Source organism: Pristis pectinata, chromosome 11 (genome assembly GCF_009764475.1).
Source record: "Pristis pectinata isolate sPriPec2 chromosome 11, sPriPec2.1.pri, whole genome shotgun sequence".
NCBI classification, from domain to species: Eukaryota; Metazoa; Chordata; class Chondrichthyes; order Rhinopristiformes; family Pristidae; genus Pristis; species Pristis pectinata.
In genome coordinates, this window is record NC_067415.1 from 4,317,100 (window position 1) to 4,341,791 (window position 24,692).

The 24,692-nt window shown below is 46.5% G+C and overlaps 2 protein-coding genes across 6 annotated transcripts in view; both read right to left on the reverse strand.

The window, feature by feature from the left end:
* Positions 1-13,018, reverse strand: part of LOC127575710 (kelch-like protein 24) — a 29,216-nt gene extending 16,198 nt beyond the window's left edge. Inside the window, exons 1-5 of one of the 5 annotated variants that reach the window (XM_052025696.1) lie at positions 12,718-12,972; positions 12,573-12,629; positions 3,454-4,363; positions 941-1,125; positions 71-189 (exon numbers count right to left, since the gene is read on the reverse strand). In XM_052025696.1, the coding sequence (XP_051881656.1) occupies positions 71-189; positions 941-1,125; positions 3,454-4,325 (1,176 nt within the window). In that variant the 5' untranslated portion in view covers positions 4,326-4,363; positions 12,573-12,629; positions 12,718-12,972. The other 4 variants (XM_052025699.1, XM_052025698.1, XM_052025697.1 and 1 more) reach the window with 4 other exon arrangements.
* A 4,913-nt stretch (positions 13,019-17,931) lies between these two features.
* LOC127575722 (uncharacterized) overlaps positions 17,932-24,692 on the reverse strand; it is a 30,880-nt gene continuing 24,119 nt past the window's right edge. Inside the window, exon 2 of the mRNA XM_052025722.1 lies at positions 17,932-18,953. Coding sequence (XP_051881682.1) covers positions 18,237-18,866 — 630 coding nt within the window. The 5' untranslated portion in view covers positions 18,867-18,953 and the 3' untranslated portion in view covers positions 17,932-18,236. The remainder of the gene's footprint in view (positions 18,954-24,692) is intronic.

Below are 24,692 nucleotides of genomic sequence, written 5' to 3' on the forward strand. Positions count from 1 at the left end.
ATGCTCACGTGACATGGAGATGAGGTGACTACCCAGTTACACCAATATCCCCCAAGTTGAAGAGCCTTACCTTGCCTTGTAAGGCCACCATCTTATGCCTCCATCTTCCTTTATTCAAAGGTGCCACTCTCAGCCAGACATTGAGAAGGGAGTTGTACATCCACACATCCTTACTGTACAGATGCCCACCTGAATATCCAGATAAAAGAACTATGTTTTATTAAATCTAACTTTCTGTCAACCTGTACAACTCTTTCTTCACGGGTTAGTAGAGCAGTAATTTCCAGGGCTGTACAAAACCAGCGGGAATGGGTTAGAGGGGTTTACATGGCTCCAAGCTGTGAACCAACTCTGCCAAGCTAGAAAAGGAAGCATGTATTCATGTGCACACGCATTTTCATCCATTCACTGTGCAGACACAAACATACATGCAATTGTGCATTCACATGATCCAGAACATTCATCTGCCCAGACGTAGACGTGATCTCATACACGTAAGATAAAAACAGAAAATGCTGGAAATACCTAGCAGGTCAGGCAGCACCTGTGGGAAGAGAAACAGAGCCAACATTTCAGGTCAAAGAAGGTTTCTCTTCCCACAGATGCTGCCTGACCTGCTGAGTTTTTCCCAGCATTTTCTGTTTTTATTTTAGATTTCCATCATCTGTAGTATTTTTTTTAATTTTTCTCTCTCATTCATGTACATACATGCCAACACACATTCACACATGTATGCTCCAATACATCCACGTGTATAGACACAGAAAGAGACAAACTTTCACACATGCATGCTCCCATGTAGATTCTTGTATGCAGACAGACACAAACACACAATTACAACACATGCTCCAATATATTCCTATGTGTACATACATTAGTCAAGAGCATGATAGCGTGCATGCTGGCTGGTGTGCACACATTCCTGCAGCATTGGACTGACCTGAGAGGAAGATGTCATTCTTTAGAATGCAAACAGCGAACTCGGACTTGGTGTAGTCTGGTATCTTTGCCAGCTGGGTCCACTCCCCAGTGCCTGGGTTGTACCGTTCAGTGTATGGCAGTGATGCCCGCCCCTTCTTGTCACAGCCACCCACCACGACGATGACCTCTGCAACGTTTGCAAACCTGGGGCAAAGGGGCGAACAGCTGGGATTAGGCTTGGCGATCGGGCAGAGCTCCTGTGGCGTCCATCGCCATTGATACAGCAGTCAAAGGAACGGGAAACGCCAGCATCGCGTCCCGTGACACAAGGTTCCGTGCTCCCTCCGAGTCCAGGTACAGCCATGGAGGCCAATCAGCCCCTTGTGCATTGTTGGTCATAGAGAAGCACGGCATGGAAACAGGCCCTTTGGCCCACTGAGTCTGTGCTGGCCATCAACCACACTAATCCTACATTAATCCCACTTTATTCTCCGCACATCCCCATCGACTCCCCCCAGATTCCATCACTCACCTACAGACTAGGGGCAATTTGCAGTGGCCAATTAACCTAGCACAGGCATGTGGGAGGAAACCGGAGCACCCGGGGGGAAACCCACGTGGTCACAGGGAGAACGTGCAAACTCCGCACAGACAGCACCAGAGGTCAGGATTGAACCCGGACCTCTGGAACCACGAGGCAGCAACTCTCCTTGCTGCGCCACTTTACCATTCAGCTGGCTGAAATCTGTGTTAAATTTACATTTCTTTGTCCATAGTAACCACTGCTATTAACCCATCAACCACAACTTATCCCCCTGGCAACCCTGGCCTCACCCCATCACAGGATACTCCCTTTGTCCTATCCATCCCTCTCCCCAACTTTACTTCAATTTAAAAATAACTTGTTTTGCTCTCTTTCCCAGTTCTGATGAAGAGTCGTCGACCTGAAACATTAACAGTTTCTCTTTCCACAGATGCTGCCTGACCTGCTGGGTATTTCCAGCATTTTCCATTTCTCTGCCCAACTTGATTGATGAGCAATTCTGGTCTACTTACACACTAAAAGATGTCCTTGCCTCAGAAGGAGTGCAGTAAAGACTCATTAGACTGATTCTTGGGATGGTGGGTTTGCCGTACAAGGAGAGATTATGTAGACTGAGATTGTCTTCTCTCGAGTTGAGAGATCTCATTGAGACTTACAAAATTCATGCAGGGGTCAATGGCCTGGATGCAGGGAAGATGTTTCCCCTGGCTGAGGAACCAAGAACCAAGGGACATGTTTTCAGGATTCAGGGTTAGTCATTTAGGACTGGACACGAAAAGAAATCTCTCCATCCGAAGGGTGGTGAATCTTTGGAATTCACTAAACCAGACCTCAGTCACTGGGTTCATTCATCACAAGAGGTCGCTAGGTTTCTAGACATTGAGGGGTGGGCTCGGTGCATGAGCAACAAATGGCCGACCATGCTTAAAGGGCTTCAAAGCCTCCTCCTGCTTTTTATCCTTTGTGTGAAGAAAGAGCTTTCTAAAATCACCCCAGATGGCCTGGCTCAAGTCCTGCTGCTAGTTCTGAATTCCCTGCTCCACAAGAGGGAATATTTTCCCACTACCCATCCCAGTAAATCCTTGCAGGGAATTTATAGAGCCATTCAGTCGATGCTATTTCCCAAACCTCATCTGACCACCTTTTCCAGTGGAGAGTAACCTTAGCTTGGGAAACCTGCTCTCAGGAGGAGGCACAGGAGCCTGAAGACCCACACTCAATGATTCAGGAACAGCTTCTTCCCCGCCGCCATCAGATTTCTGGACAGTCCATGAACACTACCTCGTTACTCCTCTTTTGCACTATTCATTTATTTAATTCCTCGGTAACTTATAGCAATTTGTCTTGCACTGTACTGCTGCCACAAAACAACACATTTCACGACATACGTCAGTGATAATAAACCTGATTCTGATTCCCAGAATGTAACCCTTTTAGCCCCCTTTCTCATTCTTAAGGCTCTCTGCAATGACAGGCCAAGGGTGTTACATCTTTCCTGAGATTTACAAGGATGTTGCTAGGACTCGAGGGCCTGACTTGTAGGAAGAGGTTGGACACGCTAGGACTATTCTTTGGGGTGTAGGAAACTGAAGGGTGGCCTTATAGAGGTGTATAAAATCATGAGGGGCATAGATCGGGTGAATGCACACAGCCTTATTCCCCAAGGAAAGGGAACCAAAAACTAGAGGGCATAGGTGCAAGGTGAGAGGGGAAAGACATAAAAGGGACCCGAGGGGCAACTTTTTCAGAGGTCGGTGCGTATATGGAACGAGCTACCAGAGGAAGTGGGTGAGGAAGGTACAGTAACAACATTGAAAAGACACACTTGGACAGGTACATGGATAGGAAAGGTTTAGAGGGATGTGGGCAAATGGGACTAGCTTAGATGGGCATCTTGGTCAGCATGGACCAGTTGGGCCGAAGGGCCTGCTTCCATCATGTATGATTTTTATGATTCTACTGCTGCTCTAAATTTAGTTCCTACTTACTTTCGTGGCCTTGTCCTGGGAGTAGTTATCTCATTGCCAAAGATGTGGTACTTCCGAGCCTCTTGCAGCAATGGAAAGCATTCCTTGGAGTTCAGGATCAACTCATCCATTTCAACCTTCTCAACAAAGTATATGGGATCCAGGAGGGGAATTCGAACGAGCTCCAATAGTTCTCTCAGTTCACACTTCCTGGCGGCCACGTCATGCCGCACCCAACGCATCACCGCTTCGAAGACGGTCTCCTCCTGGGCAACGGCCAAGAGGTCGCTGGACAGGTGATCGAGGAGCTCACTCTTGGGCACCTGCAGAAACTCGTCGTGTTGGATCACCTCTGCGAAACTCTCCAGGAGAAGCTTTCTGCTCTTCTCCAATAAGGTCGGGATGGAGAAGCTGTTTGCAAAGCTCAAGATTCCCAGGCAGTTACAAGGATCCAATTGCTCCTCCAGGAACTTCTCACAGTTGCTCCGAAGACCCGACATCTGAAAGAGGTCGGCAGCCTCCAGAAGGCTCTGCACATTATCCTCATGAATGTTTTTGCTCCCTCCGTACATGTAGTCCAACACGCAGTCCATTGTGTCTGCCGAGACCCCTTTGATGTCCACAGTGTCTTGCTGGCTCTCCTTGAGGCCAATGCAAAACATGGTCCAGAAGTAGATACTGTTGGCAGAGAGGATGGCTCGATGGCAATGGAACTCTCGGCTCTCGACACGAAGCACGATATCAGTGAAGAGTTTGCGCTGACAAAAGATGCTCATGTTCCTCAGGATGTCCTCGGCGTGACATGTCTCCAGTTGAAGGTCTGTGCTGGGAGTCTTTTTGGCGAATTGTGTTCCTCTAGCTTCACCTTCGCCAGTTGTGCAGCCAAATCCCATCTCCAGTTGCCGAGGGACACTATTTTATCACCAGACGACTGAAACACAGATTGAGTCAAATTTCTCAGGTCTCTTGCAGGAGAAACATTCTCATAAATGCAACCAAATCCCTTTCCTTTCTTTAAGTCATCTGCCCACCTTGATTCCATGATACTTATCTTCACTCGATAAATCAGTGCTGTGAAAATTTTCTCTATAGTCCCAGCCTCCACATCTTACAGCTCGAGAGAGTTTTGTATCATCACTGCACTTTTTTTCACTAACACAAGGCCTTGGTGAGACCTGTATACTTTTTGCCTCCTTGTCCTTGCCTTAGAGAGAGTGCAGCAAAGATTTAATAAGGATAAACGGGAGACTGCAGATGCTGGAATCTGGAGCAACACACAAAGCGCTGGAGGAACTTAGCGGGTCAGGCAGCATCTGGGGAAGGAAATGGACAGCTGGCCCCTTATCCAGATGAAGGGTCTTGATCCAAAACACCAACATTCCACTTCCTTCCACAGATTCTGCCTGACCCACTAAGTTCCTCCAGTGCTTTCATGTGTTGCAAAGATTCATTAGACTGGTCCCTGGCTTGCTGTTCGAGAAGAGATTCATTAGGCCAAGACCGTCTTCTCTAAAGTTAAGAGATTTAATTGAAACTTACAAAATTTGTATAGTGATCAACAGGCTGGTTGCAGGGAAGACGTTTCCTCTGGCTGGGGAATCAAGAACCAGGGAACACAGTTTCAGGATGCAGGATTAGCCATTTGGGACAGAGATGAAGAGTAATTTCTTCACCCAAATCTTTGGAATTCTCTACCCGAGAGCTCAGTGACTGAGTTCATTCAAGCATTCTCGGAAATGCATCTAAATCCAACAAAGATAATTGTCGGGGCTGAGAGGTGCAATGGTTAAGTTACTGGACTAGACATCCGAGCCATGGATATGGACAGACATGTTCAAATCCCATTCCAGCAAGTGTGGAATTTAAATTCAACTGGTTTTGTTTTTTTTTAAAAAAGAAAGCTAATCACAGAGTTGTACAGCATAGAAACGGGCCCTTCTGCCAAATTTGTTTATGTCAGCCGTGATGCCTATCTATGCTAACTCCATTCGTCTGTTTGAGACCCAATTCCCTCTACGCTTTTCCTACCCAAGTATCAGTCCAACTGCCTTTTAAACATTGCATAGAACCATAGAACAATACAGGCCCTTCGGCCCACCATGTTGTGCCAACCTTCAAACCTAAGCACTCCTAAGACTATCTAACCCTTTCCTCCCACATATCCCTCTATCTTAAATTCCTCCATATGCTTATCTAACAATCTCTTGAACTTGACCAATGTATCAGCCTCCACCACCACCCCAGGCAGCGCATTCCATGCCCCAACCACTCTCTGGGCGAAAAACCTCCCTCTGACGTCTCCCTTGAACTTCCCACCCATTACCTTAAAGCCATGGCCTCTTGGATTGAGCATTGGTGCCCTGGGAAAGAGGCGCTGGCTGTCTATAAATATAGATAAACATCTATAAATATCGATATAGTTGCAATTGTATCTCTCCCCACCACCTTCTCTGACACCTCATGCAAAAAACTTGCCCCTCAGATTCCCTTTAAATATTTCTATTTAAAATATATTTAAATACCTATGCCCTCTAGCTTTAGACTCCCTTCACTCAAGTTCCTGGGTGTCACCATCTCGGAGGATCTATCCTAGGCCCAACACATTGATCCAATCATGAAGAAGGCATGCCAGCAGCTCTACTTTGTTAGGAGTTTGAGGAGATTTGGTATGTCACCAAAGGCTCTTACAAATTTCTATAGATGTATGGTGGAGAGCATCCTGACTGGTTGCATCACTGCCTGGTATGGAGGCTCCAATGCACAGGATCACGAGAGGCTGCAGAGGGTTGTAGACTCAGCCAGCTCCATCATGGGTACAACCCTCCCTGCCATTGAGGACATCTTCAAGAGGCGCTGCCTCAAGAAGACAACATCCATCACTAAGGACCCTCATCACCAGGGACATGCCCTCTTCTCGTTACTACCATTGGAGAGGAGGTACAGGAGCCTGAAGACCCACACTCAACGATACAGGAACAGCTTCTTCCCTTCCACCATCAGATTAAGGAACGGCCCATGAACCCATGAACACTGCCTTGTTATTTTTTTTGCACAATCTTGACTAGAAATCCTTACCCAACTGGGCTTATATGTAACTTCAGACTCACCAGATTTTTTAACTGCTTCCTCTTTTCAATGGAAGTTAGTCATGGAGAGATACAGCAAAGAAACAGTCCAGTCCGCCCACGGAATCTGCACCGACCATCAACCCCCCACTTACACATCCTACATTAATTCCTCTATTTATTCTCCCCACATTCTCATCATCTCACCATCCCCCCCCCCCAACAGATTCTACACCCCCACCACACACACACACACTGGGGCAACTTAGTGACCAACCTGCACATCTCTGGGATGTGGGAGGAAACCGGAGCACCCAGGGGAGACCCACGCAGTCACAGGGAGAACGTGCAAACTCCACGCAGGCAGCGTCAGAGGTCGGGATCGAACCTGGGTCTCCGGCACTGTGAGGCAGCAGTTTTCACTAGCCCACTTCTCCGAGAAATTTGGAACCTTCCTCCACAGACTACTGTAAATTGTCCCCAGTGTGTGGGTGAGGGGTAGAATCTGGAGACGGGGAGGTGGAAAGAGGGCGATTGAAGGGAATGTGGGGAGAATGGGTTACAGGGGAAATCAGTGGGGGAATGGGATTGCTCCATGTACTGGCATAGGCTTGATGGGCCAAATGGCCTCTTTCAATGACGTATGGAAATACTTCACTCTGGAAAGCCCTGGCTCTATTCTTTCAACCCTGTACCTAGATCCAGAACTGTACAAGAGCAAATATAGTTCCTCACTATCTTCCCCACCAGTTCTCTTCACATTTTGATTAAATGCCCCCTCAACAGAGTTTGGCTCCCTGGCCCTGGTCAATAATCTGTGCTGACATCAGGTGTATAACGTTTGGGATGGGTGGTGCCATGCCAGTACAGCTCAATTACCTTCCTGAGGGCAATTTAATTAGGTTGCCATCTTGAGCAGTAGAAATGTGTAGACAGCAATGCAAGTCCCCCTTACTGAAAGCACCTTCAGATCCCAGTCAGGTATGGAATAAGTTCCACCACTACACGATAGGAGAGATGTGATAGCACTGGAGAGGGTGCAGAGAAGTTCACCAGGATGTGGCCTGGGCCATTTGCAAGGAAATAGGATTAATACAGATGGGTGCCCACTGGTCAACATGGACACAATGGGCCAAATGGCCTGCTTCCCTGCTGTACGGATGTAAGACCTCAAGCTGGGGTCAGGTTTGGATTTGGTTCAGGTTGATCCTGGTTTTAACTTTATACCCTACCTGACTATTCCTTAACCTTCCAATGCCCTTAGAAAGTCAATGGAACATTTTGAAGGGGGGTATCCAGTCCACCTCCCGAGCCCATGCAGGATTGCAGCAAGTAGAATCTCTACCCCAGTGCTCCAGAGACCCAGGTTCGATACTGACCTCCAGTGCTGCTAGTGTGGAGTTTGCACGTTCTCCCTGTGATCCCTCAGAATAAAAACACACAGGTTGGGAGGTTACCTATCTACATCAATGGTGCCGAGGTTGAGAGGGTTGAGGGCTTCGGGTTCCTAGGAATGAACATCACCAATAGCCTGTCCTGGTCCAACCGTGTAGATGCCACGGCCAAGAAAGCTCACCAGCGCCTCTACTTCCTCAGGAGGCTAAAGAAATTTGAAATGTCCCCTTTGACATTCACCAAATTTTATCAATGCACCATAGAAAGCATCCTATCTGGATACATCACAGCTTGGTATGGCAACTGGTCTGCCCAGGACTGCAAGAAGCTGCAGAGAGTTGTGGACACAGCCCAGCACATCACGGAAACCAGCCTCCCTTCCATGGACTCTGTCTATACCTTCGCTGTCTTGGTGAAACAGCCAGCATAATCAAAGACCCCACCTACCCAGGTCATTCTCTCTTCTCCCCTCTCCCATCAGGCAGAAGATACAGGAGCCTGAGGGCACGTACCACCAGGATCAAGGACATCTTCTATCCCACTGTGATAAAACTATTGAACAGTTCCCTTATATGACGAGATGGACTCTTAATCTCACAATCTACCTTGCTGACCTTGCACTTTATTGTCGACCTGCACTGTACTTCCCTTCCCTGTAGCTGTGACACTTTACTCTGTTATTGTTTTCCCTTGTACTACCTCAATGCACAGTTGTAATGAAATGATCTGTATGGATGGCATGCAAAACGAAGTTTTTCACTGTACCGCGGTACAAGTGACAGTAATAAGCCAATTCCAGTACCAACAATTGGCCGCTATGAATTGCCTCTCACATGTAGGGAGTGTAGAAGATATTTTTATTAATCACATGTACATCGAAACACAGTGAAATGCATCTTTTGCGTAGTGTTCTGGGGACAGCCCGCAAGTGTCGCCACTCTTCCGGTGCCAAGTAGCACGCCCACAACTTCCTAACCCGTACGTCTTTGGAATGTGGGAGGAAACCGGAGCACCCGGAGGAAACCCACGCAGACGCGTGGAGAACGTACAAACTCCTTACAGACAGCAGTGGGAATTGAACCCAGGTCGCTGGCGCTGTAAAGCGTTATGCTAACCGCTACACTACCGTGCCTGCCCATTGATGGGAATGTGGGGATAAGTTATAAAGGGAATTAGCTGGGGAATGGGACTGCTTTGTGAATCAACATGGACTTGACAGGTCGAATGTCCTTCCTCAATGTCGAAAGGAATTATGGAATTTGTGGCTAGTGTGTGACCTGGCTCTACTTACCTGTAATCTTTCTGTATGACTGGTCACACGCCCCAGAGAGGGGAGTACCATTCTCACTTTAGGCCCACCCCAGACACTTTTCGGGTTGAGTTTTTGGCAGATTTTTACCACCTTTGGCAGGAAGAAACGTTTCCTAACTTTCTCCCCCCTACTCCCCTGCTGAGATCAACATCTCACCCAAAAGGCAGTGCCCGCAAAGTGCTTGCCTGGAGGTGGGACGTGAACACACGCAAACTTCACTCCCACCGAACCATCACTGACAACTACAATGATGAGGGGTTCCCTCTTGACAGGGCATTGAGTACAGGAGTTGGGATTTGTGTCGCAGTTGTACAAGGCATTGGTAAGGCCACATCTGGAGTATTGTGTGCAGTTTTGGTCACCCTGTTACAGGAAAGACCAAAATTGGTAAATTGGTTTACAATTGTCACATGTACTGAGGTACAGTGAAAAACTTGTCTTGTATACCATTCAATACAGATCAATTCATCACAACCTATTCATGACAATTCAGTCTTACTTCAGTGGTGGGCAAATTACTGGAGAAGATTCTTAGAGACAGGATTTATGGGCATTTGGAGAAGCATAGGCTGATTAGGGACAGTCAGCATGGCTTTGTGAGGGGCAGGTCGAGCCTCATGAGCCTGGATTGAATTCTTTGAGGATGTGTCAAAGCACATTGATGAAGGTAGAGCAGTGGATGTGGTGTACATGGATTTTAGTAAGGCGTTTGATAAGGTTCCTCATGGAAGGCTCATTCAGAAAGTCAGGAGGCATGGGATCCAGGAAAACTTGTCTGTGTGGATTGAGAATTGGCTCATTCATAGAACACAGAGGGTGGTGGTAGATGGAACGTATTCTGCCTGGAGGTCGGTGACCAGTGGTGTTCCACAGGGATCTGTTCTGGGACCCCTGCTCTTTGTGATTTTTATAAATGACTTGGATGAGGATGTGGAAGGGTGGGTCAGTAATTTTGCTGATGATACAAAGGTTGGCGGTGTTGTGGATAGTGTAGAAGGTTGCTGTAGATTACAAAAGGATATTGATAGAATGCAGAGCTGGTCTGAGAAGTGGCAGATGGAGTTCAACCCAGATAAGTGTGAAGTGATACACTTCAGGACATTGAATTTGAAGGCAGAATACAAGGTTAATGGCAGGACTCTTAGTGTGGAGGAACAGAGGGATCTTGGGGTCCACGTCCATAGATCCCTCAAGGTTGCCACGCAGGTCGATAGGGTTGTTAAGAAGGTGTATGGAGTGTTGGACTTCATTAGTCGGGGTATTGAGTTCAAGAGCCACAAGGTAATGTTGCAGCTCCTCAGAACTCTAGTTAGACCACACTTGGAGTATTGTGTTCAGTTGTGGTCGCCTCATTATAGGAAGGATGTAGAAGTTTTAGAGAGGGTGCAGAGGAGATTTACCAGGATGCTGCCTGGATTGGAGAGCACGTCTTATGAGGATAGATTGAGTGAGCCAGGGCTTTTCTCTTTGGAGAGGAGGAGGATGAGAGGTGACTTGATAGAGGTGTACAAGATGATGAGAGGCATAGATCGAGTGGACAGTCAGAGACTTTTTCCCAGGGCGACAATGGCTAACACAAGGGGACATAATTTTAAGGTGATTGGAGGAAGATATAAGGGGGATGTGAAGGGCAAGTTTCTTTTTTATACACAGAGAGTGGTGGGTGCATGGAATGTACTACTGGCAGAGGTTGTGGGGGCAGATACATTAGGGACACTTAAGGGACTCTTAGATAGACACATGAATGATAGACAAATGGAGGGCTATGTGGGAGGGAAGGGTTAGATAGATCTTAGAGCAGGATAAAATGTCGGCACAACATCGTGGGCTGAAGGGCCTGTAATGTGCTGTAATGGTCTATGTTCTAACTGCACTGAGGTGGTACAAGGTGAAACAATAATAGAGTGCAGAACAAAGTGTTACGGCTACAGAGAAAGGGCAGTGCAGACAGATGCAAGGTCATAACAAGGTAGATTGTGAGGTCAAGGGTTGTTATTAAGCTGGAAAGTGTCCAAAGAAGATTTACGAGGATGTTGTCAGGACTTGAGGGCCTGAGCTATCGGGAGAGGTTGGGCAGGCTAGGACTTTGCTCATTGTCACCTAGGAGAATGAGGGGTGACCTTATGGAGGTGTATAAAACCTTGAGGGGCATAGATAGGGTGAATGCACAGTCTTTTTCCCAGGGAAAGGGAATCAAGAACTAGAGGGCATAGGTTTAAGGGGAGAGGGGAGAGATTTAAAAGGGACTTGAGGCATTTTTTTCCCCCACACAGAGGAGGGTGCATTAATGGAATGAGATGTCAGAGGAAGTGGTTGAGGCCAGTACAATAATAACATGTTGTTTATGTTTATTTAATTTTGTTATGTAAGTTACGTAAATTTAAGTTTCTGTGAAGTTATGTTTATAACGTACTGTGCTGCTGCTACAAAAATCTAATTTTCATGGCATTTATCCCCTGGGTATGTATGCCCATGACAATAAACTTGAACATTTAGAAGACATTTGTACGGGTACACAAATTGGAAAGGTTTAGAGGGATATGGGCCAAACACAAGCAAATTAGACTAGCTTAGATGGGACCAGCTTTTGTCAGCATGGACATATTGGGTCGAAGGGCTGTCTACGTGCTGTATGACTCCAGGACAATCCCCACCCCCCAGCTCCTGCAGTGGATGGGGACGCACACACTTCTGTAAACCATGTGCAAACACTCTCACTATTCTTGCACCAAACACACTACAGACACCAGTGAACACAAACTGGGGCCATTGCCAATAGCAGGGCAATGGAAGGAAAGCTCAGAGCTACGCTAGCTTGGTCTAACAGAAGGGGGATTGTTCTTGGAACGAGAACAGGGCAGTAATTAGCAGGGTGGTCTCCATCCATGGCTGGGGTTTAGGGATTAGTGGGGAATCTTGAGGGGGGAAAAGGGTGATCTTTTTAGATATTATCCCTCCACACACAGCATAAAAATCTGGCACAGATCCACAATTCAGTGTGGAGAACTGGGTGATAGATCCACACAGAGAGGAATAAATTCTAATCACACTGCCCCTTTGTCTAGCTTGAATCACACTCCCCATCAGAACACACAAACACAAGACCTCCTCCTTATAAAGGGAACAAAATGAGTTCAGATCTCATTCCCCATCGCCAGCCACTGAATGCAAACATGAAACAGCAGTGAACATTTGCACCATCTCAGACCACAGCTACAATTATTGGCAAGCATCAGGCTTACATATTCTGTTTAAATTATGCAGGGACACATCTAATACACCCAGTCCATTTGCTATTGACAGTTATCTGCAAACGTCACTGGGCAATCATTTGCCAGAAATATACATTTATATTTTAAGAAACGTACCGACAACGTCCGTCATTCAAATAAGCCGTTCACATCCACAAAAGGGTTACACAGAAGCTGCAGGGAAATTGACAGGGTGAAATCGAAAAGCAAGAAGCATTTAAACTCTTAATGTTTAAATCCCCGTTTTTTGTTCGCCTCATACCTCCTTCCAGATCCCCGAGCCAGCCTTGACTGCCGAATATTTACATCAGAACCCGTTTTATGACATTAGAGGAAGCCACGCACCTCAATTCGCTGGAACTACTTTTAATAATTAATTGGGTACCTCAGGCAGTTCCTGGAAGTCGCTCGGGGGGTTGGGTTTAGCCGCTTGGTCAAAGGAGGAGGGGGGATGGACTTGGGGGAGAGGATTATTCTGGGGGAACCTGACTCCAGTCCAATTATTCTTGCGCGTTTCCAGCCGTTTGGTGTAAGGGTGCAGCTGCTTTGAAGCCCAACCTTTCAAACTCGTGACTTTTCGCGAGGAGGGATTGGCCGGCTATTCGACCGCATGTGGCATCACCGCAAACAACCAGCAGGAGGAGCTCAGCGGGTCGAGCAGCATCTGTGGGAAGGGAATGGAATTGTGGACATTTCAGGTGTGGAGGACTGCACCAAGGACTTAAGTTGCTCCAGCAGGTTGTTTGTTGCTCCAGATTCAAGCAGTTTCCTGTGTTTCTGTGGCATCACCCCTGACCCCTGCTCCTCTCCACTGACCCTCCAAGAGAGGGGGCATACTGACAAGAGAAGCATCCACCATTTGCCACCACCCCCTCCTCCCTCTACCTACATAAGACCCAAAGGTAATAATGCTAACTAACCCTCTCTCCTGGCCTGGTTAGACCATATGGAGGAGATAAACACACGCAGGTGGGCACAGTGGTGTAGTGGTTCGTGCAACACAGTTACAGCGCCAGTGACCCCGGTTCAAATCCGGCCACTGTCTGTAAGGGGCTTGTACGTTCTCCCCGTGTCTGTGTGGGTTTCCTCCGGGTGCTCCGGTTTCCTCCCACATTCCAAAGACGTAAGGGTTAGGAAGTTGTGGGCATGCTATGTTGGCGCCAGAAGCGTGGCGACACTTGCGGGCTGCCCCCAGAACACTCTACGCAAAACGATGCATTTCACTGTGTGTTTCGATGTACATGTGACTAATAAAGATATCTTATCTTACAAACAGGCTATTCAGCCCAACTAGTCCATACTAGCATTTATGCTCCTCTTCCCGCCTTGTCTCAGAATCAGATTTATTATCACTGACATATGGCATGAAATTTGTTGTTTTGCAGCAGCAGTACAGTGCAAGACATAAAAATATACGTTTAAAAAATAAATAAATAGTGCAAAACAAAAGGAATAATGAGTCAGCGTTCATGAACCATTCAGAAATCTGATGGCGGAGGGGAAGAAGCTGTTCCTGAATCATTGTCTAGGTCTTCAGGCTCCTGTACCTCCTCCCCGATGGTAGGCATATCCCAGATGGCGAGAGCCCTCAAATCGTAGGTGCTGCCTTCTTGAAGCATCACCTCTTGAAGACAGGATAAGATGATGAGGCATAGATCGAGTGGACAGTCAGAGGCTTTTTCCCAAGGTGAAAATGGCTAACACAAGGGGACATAATTTTAAGGTGATTGGAGGAAGGTATAAGGGGGATGTCAGGGGTAAGTTTTTTACACAGAAAGTGGTGGGTGCGTGGAACGCACTGCCGGCAGAGGTTGTGGGGGCAGATACATTAGGGACATTTAAGAGGCTCTTAGATATACACATGAATGATAGAAAAATAGGGGGCTATGTGGGAGGGAAGGGTTAGATAGATCTTAGAGCAGGATAAAATGTTGGCACAGCAGTGTGGGCCGAAGGGCCTGTACTGTGCTGTAGTGTTCTACATTCTATAAGATATCTTTATTAGTCACATGTACATCGAAACACACAGTGAAATGCATCTTTAGCGTAGAGTGTTCTGGGGGCAGCCCGTAAGTGTCGCCACGCTTCTGGCGCCGACATAACATGCCCACAACTTCCTAACAGTCTTTGGAATGTGGGAGGAAACTGGAGCACCCAGAGGAAACCCACGCAGACACGGTGAGAAGGTACAAACTCGATGTCCTCGATGGTAGGGACGGTTGTGCCCGTGTTGGAGCTGGCTGAGTCTACAACCCTCTGTTGCCTCTTGCAATCCTGTGCGTTGGAGGCTCTGTACCAGGCGGTGCTCCAACCAGTCAGGATGCTCTCCATAACCTGAGGTAGTATGAAGGATTTTCATTCTCTTTCCCCCCTTGACACCCGTCCAGCCTCTCCTTAAATACATTGACTATGTCCGTCCCAACCACTCCCTGTGGGAGTGAGCTCCACGTTCTCACAGCTTCTTGGGGAAGGAAGTTTGTTGGGTTCTTTGGTAAATTGGTAAATCAGTTCATTATTGTCACATGTACCGAGGTATACCATCCATACAGATCATTTCATCACAACAGTGCACTGAGTAGTTCAAGGGAAAACAATAACAGAATGCAGAATAAAGTGTTACAGTTACAGAGAAAGTGCAGTGCAGACAGACAATAAGGTGCAAGGTCACAACGAGGTCGATTGTGAGGTCAAGAGTCCATCTTGTTGTAATAGGAAACCATTCAATAGTCTTATAACAGCAGGATAGAAGCTGTCCTTGAGCCTGGTGGTACGTGCCTTCAGGCTTTTGTATCTTCTGCCTAACGGGAGAGGGAGGAGAAGAGAGAAAATATTATGTTGATAGACTTTGGATGTGCTTCCCTCCATTAGTGGAAACATTCTCACTGAAATCCATCTACCAAACCCTTCACTGGTTCAAGGACCTCTGTAGGTCCCTCTCACCCTTTTCTTCTTTAGAGAGTGTACCCTGGCATTCCTGCGTGCAAGTAAAAGCTTTTCACTGTATCTCAGTACATGTGACAATAGTAAACCAACTACCAATTAACAGAAAATGCTGCAGTATAACTCCATAAGGCATAGGAGCAAAATTGGGCCATTCGGCCCATCGGGTCTGCTCCACCATTCAATCATGGCTTTTTTTTGGTGTTGGTTTATTATTGTCACTTGTACCGAGGTACAGTGAAAAACTTGTCTTGCATGTCGTTCGTACAGATCAATTCATTACACAGTGCATTGAGGTAGTACAGGGTAAAAACCATAACAGAATACAGAGTAAAGTGTCACAGCTATAGGGAAGTGCATTGCAGATGGGCAATAAGGTTCAAGGTCAAACAAGTCCATCTCATCATATAAGGGAGCTGTTCAATAGTCTTATCTCCGTGGGACTGAAGCTGTCCTTGAGCCTGGTGGTATGTGTCCTCAGGCTCCTGTATCTTCTACCTGATGGGAGAGGAGGGAATGACCCGGGTGGGTGTGGTCTTTGATTATGAGATGTGGTATTTGATTTTTTCAACCCCATTCTCCCACCTTCTCGCTGAAACCCTTAACTCCCCTCACCGATCAAGAACTTATCAATCTCTGTGTTAAACATACCCAATGACTTGGACTCCACAGCCCTCTGTGGCAACGAATTCCACAGATTCACCACCCTCTGGCCGAAGAAATTCCTCCTCATCTCAGTTCTAAAGGGACAGTCCTTTATACTGAGGCTGTGTCCTCAGATCCTGGACTCTCCTACTAATGGAAACATCCTCTCCACATCCACGCTATCCAGGCCTTTTAGTATCTGGTAGGTTTCAATGAGATTTCCCCCTCATCCTTCTGAATTCCATCAAGTTCAGGTCCAGGGACATCAAACACTCTTCATAGGTTAACCCTTTCATACCCAGGATCATTCTTGTCAACCTCCTCTGGAGACTGTCCAGGGGAAGCACTCGGCAGGTCAGGTAGCATCTGTGGAAAGAGAAACAGTTACTGTTTCAGAACACAGACCTTAGATCAGACACTTCTTCCAAATGAAACCCTGGCTCTGTTTCTCTCTTCACAGACACCACCTGACCTGCTGAGTGTTTCCAGCATTTTTGGTCTTCATTTCAGATTTCTGACATCTGTATTTTCATTTTCATTTACAGCATATCCATGAAAACCTCTGCACCACCTCCAGTTTCTCTATATCCTTCTGTTTGTATTTCAAGTTGGGTGGAGCATTGGAGGGTGGAGTTTAAACCCAACAAGTACAAGGTGGTGCAGTTTGGCAAGTCAAATAGGGGCAAGACATATATCTAACTGGTAGGACCCTAAGGCATGTTGATAAACAGAGAGACCTGAGGGTCCAAGCCCATAGTTCCCTGAAAGTGCCAACATAGGTCGATAAGGCAGTGAAGAAGGCATGTGGCACATTTGTCTTCATAGGTTAGGGCATAGAGTTGGGACATTAAGATAAGATTTCTTTACTAGTCACATGTACATCGAAACACACAGTGAAATGCATCTTTTGCGCAGCGTGTTCTGGGGGCAGCCCGCAAGTGTCGCCACACTTCCCGCGCCAACATAGCATGCCCACAACTTCCTAATCCGTACATCTTTGGAATGTGGGAGGAAACCGGAGCACCCGGAGCAAACCCACGCAGATACGGGGAGAACGTAAAAACTCCTTACAGACTGCGGCCGGAATTGAACCCGGTTCGCTGGTGCTGTAAAGCGTTACGCTAACCGCTACACTACCGTGTTGCAACTTCACAAAACATTGGTTAGACCGCCCTTGGAGTACTGTGTGCTGTTCTGGTCAAGAACAAGAAGGCATAGGTTTGAAGTGAGAGGAAGGAGTTTTAAAAGGGATCTGAGGGGTAAGTTTTTTTTACACAGAGAGTGGTTGACATCTGGAACTCGCTGCCAGAGGAGGTGTTGGAATCAGACACAATCACTACATTTAAGAGATATTTAGATAGACACTTAAATAGGCAAGGTATAGAAGGATATGGTCCTAATGTGGGCAAATAGGATTAGTGTAGATGGGCAAAAAGGTCGGCATGGACAGGGTGGGCCGAAGGGCCTGTTTCTGTGCTGTACCACTCTGTGACTCTAAGATTCTTTACTTTTTTGTTTGTACATTGAGATCCCTTTATTTTTGTTTGTACTGCGAGTTCCCTTTATTTATTTTCTTCCAAAGTATTCTTTATTCATGAACCTTGCAATTACATAATATGGGAGATTTAAATATTGCTCCTTTATTCCTGGATTCCACCGACCGAGGTACAGTGAAAAACTTGTCTTGCAAACCAATCATACAGGTCAATTCATTACACAGTGCAGTTACATTGAGTCAGTACAGAGTGCATTGATGTAGTACAGGTAAAAACAATAACAGTACAGAGTGAAGTGTCACAGCTGCAGAGAAAGTGCAGTGCAATAAGGTGCAAGGTCACAACATGGTAAATCGTGAGGTCATAGTTCATCTCATCGTATAAGAGAACCATTCAATAGTCTTATCACAGTGGGGTAGAAGCTGTCCTTAAGTCTGGTGGTACGTGCCCTCAGGCTCCTGTATCTTCTACCGGATGGAAGAGGAGAGAGGAGAGAATGACTTGGGTGGGTGGGGTCTTTGATTATGCCGGCTGCTTTGCCAAGGCAGCAAGAGGTAAAGACAGAGTCCAAGGAGGGGAGGCTGGTGTCCGTGATGCGCTGGGCTGTGTCCACAACTCTCTGCGGTTTCTTGCGGTCCTGGGCAGAGCAATTGCCATACCAAGCCGTGATACATCCAGATAGGATGCTTTCTATGGTGCATCAATAAAAATTGGTGAGAGTCAAAGGGGACAAACCAAATTTCTTTATCCTCCTGAGGAAGTAGAGGCGCTGGTGAGCTTTCTTGGCCATGGCATCTACGTGATTTGACCAGGACAGGCTGTTGGTGATGTTCACTCCCAGGAGCTTGACGCTCTCAACCCTCTCCACCTGAGCACCATTGATGTAGACAGGTGCATGTATACCACCCCCTTTCCTGAAGTCAATGACCAGCTCAGGAAGGCTGAGGATGCAGCCTTGCGGGGCACCAGTGTTGAGAATAATCGTGCCGGAGGTATTGCTGCCTATCCTCACTGATTGCAGTCTGTTTGTTAGAAAGTCAAGGATCCAGTTACAGAGGGAGGTGTTGAGTCCTAGGTCTTGGAGTTTGGTGACAAGTTTGCTTGGGATTATTGTATTGAAGACAGAGCTGTAGTCAATAAACAATAGTCTAACATAGGTGTCTTTACTGTCCAGATGCTCCAGAGCTGAGTGTAGGGCCAGGGAGATGGCATCCGTTGTAGACCTGTTTCGGCAATAGGCGAATTGCAGTGGGTCGAGATTGTCTGGGACGCTGGAGTTGATGCGTGCCATGACCAGCCTCTCGAAGCACTTCGTGATGGTGGATGTCATAGCCACTGGTCGGTTGTCATTGAGGCATGTTACCTTGTTTTTCTTCGGTACCAGGATGATAGTGGTCTTCTTAAAACTGATGGGAACCTGAGATTGAAGTCAAAGTCAAGTTTATTGTCTTGTGTACAAATCCATGTGTGCACAGGTGTAATTAAGATCTTACTTGCAGCAGCATCGTAGACACATAGCATCAGATAAGCAGGATTCACAAGATAAACATTAATTAAACATAAATTATACACAATTTTTACAAGAAAGAACACAATTAGAACAAAAAAGCAGTCCATGTTAGTGCAAAATGGTCACAGTTTTGCTAAACTGTAGTGTTTAGGGTTGTGCCGGTTGGTTCAAGATCTGAATGGCTGAAGGTAAGTATCTGTTCCTGAACTTGGTGGTGTGGGACTTCAGACTTTCGTACCTCCTGCCCAGTTTTTTTGTCACTGCTGAATATTTCCAGAAAAACCTTAAAATTTTTGTTATTTCATTCTGACCTGGAAATTTAATTTGCAAGTCGAGTTTATTGTCATGTACACAAGTACGGTGAGGTACAGGTACCATGAAAAACTTGCTTGCAGCAGCATCACACGCACGTAGGTACAGACAACACACACAATATAAATTATACATAAATAATGTATAGTGAAAAAAAATCTTTTTTGCAGCATTGTAACTGCTTTGTCTGTTGGCTGATGCTCCCTGTGTGGATTTCTTGCCCCTGACTCAGCGGCTGTGTCCCAGTCCCAACAATATTGCCAGGTGCACGTTATCCAGGACTGAGAGAGCCCTATATTGTTCAGGGTCCCCAGTGAGATGTTAAAGAGGCCCCATTTACCCTCAAGGGTTGCTTTGATTTAGAGAAGAATAGAGCAGTTTTTTGTCTGGAGTAAACAACATGTTAGAACAGAGACAAAAGACTTTCATTTTTATAGAGACACAAGAGATGTTATAATCTGGATCAAGAAGAAATCAAACTGCTGGAGGAACTCAGTGGGTCGAGCAGTATCTATGGAGGAGGGGGGGGAAGGAAAGAATTGTCAATGTTTCGGGTTGAGACCCTGCATTGGAGATAGAGAGGGGAGGGGGGCAGACAGGGGCCAGTGTGTGATGGGTGGACCAAGGAGGGATGAAGGATGATGGGCAGGTGGGGGAGGGGAAGGAGTGGAGTTGGGAGACAAGAGGCAGGTGATCATTTATGACAGGTTATCTGATCATTACCACATTGCTGCTTGTGAATTGGCCGTCACACGGAAGCTATTGGAACAGTCCACCCATTCCCTCAACCTGCTCTGCCCATCGGTGAGACGTGGTTGTCCTTCTGTACTTAATTCTTTACTACCCTCTCTGACACTTCCTGTGTCACTCAGTCTCCACATTATCTTTGTTTCTTTACTCTTCCCACTTCTCTGTAACTTAAACCTGAGAGTCACAAAACAGAAAGGGCCCTTCAACCCACGATGTCCACACCAACCATGGTGTCGAATGAAACTAATCCCGTCTGCCTGCACAAGGTCTGTATCCCTCTATTTCCCGCCTGTTCATGTGTCCGTCTAAATGCTTCATATACGAGGCTATCTTATCTGCTTCCAGCTCCTCTCCTCGCAGTGTGTTCCAGGCACTCCCTGTGTGAAAATCTTGCTTTGTAAATCTCCTTTAAACTTTCTCCCTCTCACCTTGAACCTGTGCCCTCTAGCTTTTGATGTTTCCACCCTGGGCAAAAGACACTGACTGTCGACCCTATCTATGCCTCTCATAATTTTATAAACCTCTATCAAATCGCCCCTCAGCCTCCGACGCTCCAGAGGAAACAACCCAAGTTTGTCCAACCTCTCCTTCTTGCCAACACTCTGCAATCCACGCAGCATCCTAGTGAACCTCTTCTGCACCCTCTCCAAAGCCTCCACATCCTTCCTGTAATGGGGTGACCATTACTCCAAATGTAACCTGACCAAAGTTTTATGCAGCTGCAACATGACCTGCCAGCTTTTATACTCAGTACCCTGACTGATGAAGGCAAGCATTCTTTACCACCCTACCTACTAGTGTTGGCACTTTCAGTAAGTTAGAGACTTCCACCCCGAGACCTCTCTGTAATGCTCCTAAGGTCCTGTCATTTACTCCACAATTTGACCTTCCAAAATGCACCACCGTACACTTGTCCAGAAGATTAAACCTGCTGGTTCTCTACCCAAGTTTCCAACTGACCTATATCCTGAAGAATCCTTTGACAACCATCCTCACTATCCGCTATTCCGCCAATTTTTTTGTCAGCTGCAAACATGCTAATTAGACCACACCTCAAGGACTGCCGCTGTTCGAGAGGGCAGCTCACCACCACCTTCTCAAGGGCAACTAGGGATGGGCAATTAAATGCCAGCTGAGCCTGCAAAGCTCACATCCCTTCAAGGAATAAATAAAAAATGTAACTCAGTGATCGGTTTATTGGTTGGAGCTTAGAATTCCAAAGATTCACAAACCTCTGCATGACTATACCTTTTTATGACTTGCATATTTAAGTGTCTGCCTAAACACCTCTGAAACGTAGTGATTTTATCTAAAGTTTAGATCCTGGGAGCATGTACGTTGAGATGGACTCTTGACCTCACAATCTACCTCAATGCACTGTGTAATGAATTGATCTGTACGATCGGTGTGCAAGACAAGTTTTTCACTGTACCTTGGTACAAGTGACAATAATAAACCAATACCAATACCAAATATTTATTCTCAGTTCCAAGTAACTGAAGGCTTATCCCAAGATCACGCCCGCAAGATCTAAACTTTAGATACAATTACTACGTTTAGGAGCCGTTCGGGCAGACACAAGTAGGCAAGGCATATAAAGGTGTGGTCCTAATGCAGACAAATGGGATTATTATAGATGGACAAAAAGGTAAGCATGGACATGGTGGGCCGAAAGGCCTGTTTCTGTGCTGTACAACTCTGTGACTTCACATCCAGGGGAAACGTTTTCCCAATCAACTGGTCAAAGAGCCTCATTCATCTTGGCTGACATCCAATGACATCCAGTGGAGAGGAGATCGGTTGCAGACTGTGCATTGCCAACCCGACCAGAGGCTCACTGTCCAGGCTCAAGTCAAGTCAAGCCGAGTTTATTGTCATGTGCACAAGGACAGTAAGGTTCAGGTACAATGAGAAACATGCTTGCAGCAGCATCACAGGCACGTAGGTTCAGACAACAACACGCACAACGTAAACTATACAAGGCTGTGAAGAGAAAGACTGTGCAACACACAACATTAGTGCAAAGAAAAACACAATCAAAGACATGTCTATGGTAGTGAAAGAGGTGGTCCGTAGTGTTCTGTTGCAGACCCTACCAACAGGAACAACCATTGTGTGTGTGAACATAGAACATAGAACATTACAGCACAGCACAGGCCCTTCGGCCCACAATGTTGTGCCGACATTTTATCCTGCTCTAAGATCTATCTAACCCTTCCCTCCCACATAGCTCCATTTCTCTATCATTCATGTGTCTAACAGTCTCTTAAATGTCCCTAATGTATCTGCCCCCACAACCTCTGCCGGCAGTGCGTTCCACACACCCACCACTCTCTGTGTAAAAAAACCTACCCCTGACATCCCCCTTATACCTTCCTCCAATCACCTTAAAATTATGTCCACTTGTGTTAGCCATTTTCACCCTGGGAAAAAGTCTCTGACTGTCCACTCGATCTATGCCTCTTATCATCTTGTGCACCTCTATCAAGTCACCTCTCATTCTCCTTCTCTCCAAAGAGAAAAGCCCCAGCTCACTCAACCTAAGACATGCTCTCCTATCCAGGCAGCATCCTGGTAACTCTCCTCTGCACCCTCTCTAAAGCTTCCACATCCTTTCTATAATGAGGTGACCAGAACTGAACACAATACTCCAAGTGTAGTCTAACCAGAGTGACTGTGATGTTGCAGTGAGGCTTCTCACAGAACACACCCCAGTCTAATTCAACAGTGCAGCTAGCAGGAACAGAATGTAGACATGGCTTGAAGCAAACAGCTGGAGTCACAGAGTAACAAAAATATAGTCTGTTGAACCTCTAGTAAAAAGACTCCATTTAACTAATTGCATGCAATTTATCAGAATCAGAATCAGATCTATTATCACTGACTCATGTGATGTGAAATGTGTTGTTTTGCGGCAGCAGTACAGTGCAAAGACATAAAATTACTATGCATTACAAAATAAATAAATAGTGCAAAAAAAGGAGTAACGAGGTAGTGTTCATGGGTTCATGGGCCGTTCAGAAATCTGATGGCGGACGGGAAGAAACAGTTCCTGAATCGCTGAGTGTGGGTCTTCAGGCTCCTGTACCTCCTCCCTGGTGGTGGTAACGTGAAGAGGGCATGTCCCAAATGGTGAGGGTCCTTGGTGATGGATGCCACCTTCTTGAGGCACCACCTCTTGAAGATGTCCACGATGGCGGGGAGGGTTGTGCCCGTGATAGAGCTGGCTGAGTCTACAACCCTCTGCAGCCTCTTGCGATCCTGTGCATTGGAGCCTCCATACCAGGCTGTGATGCAACCAGTCAGAGTGCTCTCCACCGTACAGCTGTAGAAATTTGTAAGAGTCTTTGGGAACAGACAAGGGAAATGCAGCAGATGTAAAACACATGGACTCTCAGAGGCAGTCAGTGAGGTGCCACACAAGGGGCTTGTGTCAAAGATCAGGGGTTGGGCAGCAGAAAAAAAGGACTTCCTCAGGAGGCTAAAGAAAGTTGGTTTGTCCCCTTTGACTTTCACCAACTTTTATCGATGCACCATAGAAAGCGTCCTATCTGGATGTATCATGGCTTGGTACGGCAACTGCTCTGCCCAGGACCGCAAGAAACTGCAGAGAGTTGTGGACACAGCCCAGCACATCACAGACACCAGCCTCCCCTCCTTGGACTCTGTCTTTACCTCTCGCTGTCTTGGTGAAGCAGCCAGCATAATCAAAGTCCCCACCCACCCGGTCTTCTCTCCTCTTCCATCGGGTAGAAGATACAGGAGCCTGAGGGCACGTACCACCAGACTTAAGGACAGCTTCTACCCCACTGTGATAAGACTATTGAATGGTTCCCTTATACGATGAGATGGACTCTGACCTCACGATCTACCTTGTTGTGACCTTGCACCTTATTGCACTGCACTTTCTCTGTAGCTGTGACACTTTACTCTGTACTGTTATTGTTTTTACCTGTACTACATCTATGCACTCTGTACTGACTCAATGTGACTGCACTGTGTAATGAATTGACCTGTACGATCGGTATGCAAGACAAGTTTTTCACTGGACCTCGGTACAAGTGACGATAATAAACCAATACCAATACCACACAGTAATGATGAACAAGTGGAACCAGGTGAGAGGAGGGGCAGTTAAGAGACTGCAAGATGATAGGGTGGAACCAGAAAGGGGAGAGATGATAGACAGATGGAGCCAGATGCGGACAGGGGCAGTTAAGAGACAGAGGCTGGAAAATGGCAGGTGGAACCAGGTAAGGGAAGGACGATGGGCAGTTGGAACCAGATGCGGGAGGGGACAGGAAGGGTAGGACAAGGGAGGAGAAACCTTGGTGGATAGATGTGTGGGTGATGGATAGGTGGAAGTGGGAAAGCTAAACAAAAGGTCATACCCTTTTGTAAATCCACGTGGGTTGGCTTTGACGAGCCTGAACTTCTCCAAATGCTTAGTCACTCTGTTCCTAATTGTATACCCAATAACGTCCCAACAATGTGTGTTACATTGAACAGTAATCCCCTCTTGATTTTATTATCCAAGTTTGAGAGGATTCTTATTGTTTATATTCCAATGAAGGTTGACCAGGG